The following is a 2,497-nucleotide window of genomic DNA, read 5'->3' on the forward strand; positions in this document are numbered from 1 at the left end:
GCAGCACCTTTCCAAAGGAATCCCTGCAGCAGCTCACACAATAACACTCTTGATCAATACAAACCCTGACCAGCTCAGAAAAGCTCGGAGTCCTCGCTCAGAGGCTCTGGCTACAAAAACACACTTCAAACACAGCAATAACACCACAGAGCAACCAAAGCACAAACTCTAAACCACACCAGCAATCTACTAAAACACTGGGAAGCAAAAGCAAACTCTAGTTCTGTAAAAGCAAGGAATCAGCACACACAACTTTAAATTTCTCACCCCATGAGTCACCTGAAAGGGGAAGGGAAGGCAGGATCAGCCCCTCAGCCCATCCAGCACTTTCAATGCAAATCTTCCTTCCATTTCTCCTTAGCCTTGACTTCTTTTTATACTGCTTTTCAGGGTTAGGTGGAGTTTTGAGTTACTTTAGTCACAAAGCTAAATTTGGGGTAGCGTGACAGGCATCTATTCTTTCTTGACAGATAAATAACAGAGGTCAAAAAGGTTCCCTATTCCCACCCTGCAGGATGGTTGTGAAGAAAGGCTGTGGGACCTTCACTGGCCCCATCCCTCACTACATCCTTTCACACCAGGTGTCTCTCAGGGTTTTTCTTTTGGGGAGACCATCATGACCTTCATGTTATCCGGGAACTGGAGTCTTCTCTTTCTCATCACATGTGCCAGTCCTTATTCTTCTGCAGTGTTTGAACTCTATTCCAGCACCAGGTCCCTGCTAAACAGGGGTCACCAGGAATGTTGGTCACCAGGGCTGTGCCCAACGTGGGTCCCTGTGGATCATCCAACGCGGGTCCTCCGATGGCTGATGGAGTTGGAGCAGCGGCCGAAGCTCTTCCCGCAGTCGGGGCACTCGGGGCTTCCCTTACCGGTGGGTGCGTTGGTGTTTGGTCAAGGCAGCCCTCTGGATGAAGCTCTTCCCACACTCCCCACACTTGTGGGGCCTCTCCCCAGTGTGGATGCGCTGGTGCTTACGGAAGGCGGAGCTGTCACTGAAGCTCTTCCCACATTCCCCACACTTGTAGGGCCGTTCCCCAGTGTGGATGCGACGGTGGGTGCGGAAGGTGGAGCTGTGCCTGAAGCTTTTCCCACACTCCCCACACCTGTACGGCCGTTCCCCAGTGTGGATGAGCTGGTGGGTGAGGAGGTCAGTGCTCTGGCTGAAGCTCTTGTCGCATTCCAAGCACTTGAAGGGCTTCTGCCCTGTGTGGATGCGCCGGTGGGTGCAGAGGTTGGACCTGCTCCTGAAGGTCTTCCCACATTCCCTACACGTGTAGGGCCGTTCCCCAGTGTGGATGTGCAGGTGGGTAAGGAGAGTGGAGCTGTCCCTGAAGCTCTTCCCACATTCCAAGCACTTGTAGACCCTGTCCCTGGTGTGGATGTGCTGGTGGTTGTGGAGGATGGAGCTCTGGGTGAAGCTCTTCCCACATTCCCTACATGTGTAGGGCCGTTCCCCAGTGTGGATCACCTCGTGTCGGACTAGGTTGGACCTCTGGTTGAAGCTCTTCCCACATTCCCTACACGTGTAGGGTCGTTCCCCACTATGGATCATCTGGTGTTGGAGCAGGTGGGAGCTCTCCCTGAAGCTCTTCCCACACTCCCCACACGTGTAGGGCCTTTCCCCAGTGTGGATATGCTGGTGCCTGAGGAGGTTGGTGCTGTTCCTGAAGCTCTTCCCACATTCCAAGCACTTGTAGGGCTTTTCCCTGCTGGAAGGCTGCTCAGGGACCACCAGCTCGCAGCTCCGGCTCAAGCTCCGGCCGCCTTCCCGGCACACGCTGCCTCTTTCCTCCTCACAGCCCCCTGGGCTGGCTTTGGAGCCCCTCCTCCGGGGGCATCTCCGGCCCTTTTCCTCCCCGCTGCCTTCCTGCGCCGTGGAGCCCTTCAAAACGGCCTCTCCCACCAGGCTCTGCCGCGGGGATTTGTCCTCCGGGCTCTCCGGCCTCAGCTCGGGGCCTGGGGCAGGAAGCAACAAGGACACGCAGGGGATTTGCCTCCGGCCCACAGGGAAGCCCAAGGACATCCCCCCAACTCCGGCCCCGGCAGGACGGCAAAGCAAGACCCACCCAAAGGGGCACTGACTTCCTCCTCACCTGCCTGGGGGGCCCGCGGCATCTTCCTCTTCCTCGCAGCCTCCTCCTCCATCCGACCAAGCTTTGGGAAGCAGAAATCCTGATGGGGGGGAAAACAAGGGGTGAGCGCGTTGCCTTGGGGGTTCCTCCTGCCCAAGTCCAGCTCTAGGACTCACCGGGCATCCTGTGTCCCTGAAAACCTTCAAAACACCAAGATTTAGACCAGTGTATTAGGGAGGGGGAGTTAAAGGTTCGAAGGAGATACTGAAGCTTGAAACCATGACACCATTGAAAGCTTCACAACAACCAAGATTTATTACTGAGAAAGTGGCCAACAAAACGAACAAACCCAAAAGGGAGGAAGGGGGAGAGGAATAAGCTTCAGTTACCCAGCTGTTGCCCATAACGTTATCTTACCGACC

The 2,497-nt window shown here is 55.5% G+C and overlaps 1 protein-coding gene across 1 annotated transcript; it reads right to left on the reverse strand.

Annotated features, from left to right (window-relative positions):
- Positions 1 to 297: 297 nt before the first annotated feature.
- Positions 298 to 2,148, reverse strand: LOC113980301 (zinc finger protein 239-like). The gene is made up of 3 exons (XM_027707527.1): positions 2,097 to 2,148; positions 1,385 to 1,959; positions 298 to 1,300 (listed from the first exon to the last, which is right to left on the reverse strand). The coding sequence occupies exons 1-3, from the start codon at positions 2,146 to 2,148 to the stop codon at positions 869 to 871; spliced, it is 1,059 nt and encodes a 352-aa protein (XP_027563328.1). The 3' UTR covers positions 298 to 868.
- Positions 2,149 to 2,497: the final 349 nt, after the last annotated feature.

Source organism: Neopelma chrysocephalum, unplaced genomic scaffold (genome assembly GCF_003984885.1).
Source record: "Neopelma chrysocephalum unplaced genomic scaffold, ASM398488v2 Primary Assembly neopelma1_93555, whole genome shotgun sequence".
NCBI classification, from domain to species: Eukaryota; Metazoa; Chordata; class Aves; order Passeriformes; family Pipridae; genus Neopelma; species Neopelma chrysocephalum.

Bases quoted from the DNA above. Each gene is read 5' to 3' on its own strand.
- LOC113980301 (XM_027707527.1), bottom strand. From the start codon at position 2,148: ATGGAGGAGGAGGCTGCGAGGAAGAGGAAGATGCCGCGGGCCCCCCAG. The intron at 1,960-2,096 runs GTGAGGAGGAAG...TTCCTGCCCCAG, and splicing joins GCCGCGGGCCCCCCAGGCAG to GCCCCGAGCTGAGGCCGGAG. The intron at 1,301-1,384 runs ATCCACACCAGG...ACCCACCTGCAC, and splicing joins TCCTCCACAACCACCAGCAC to ATCCACACTGGGGAACGGCC.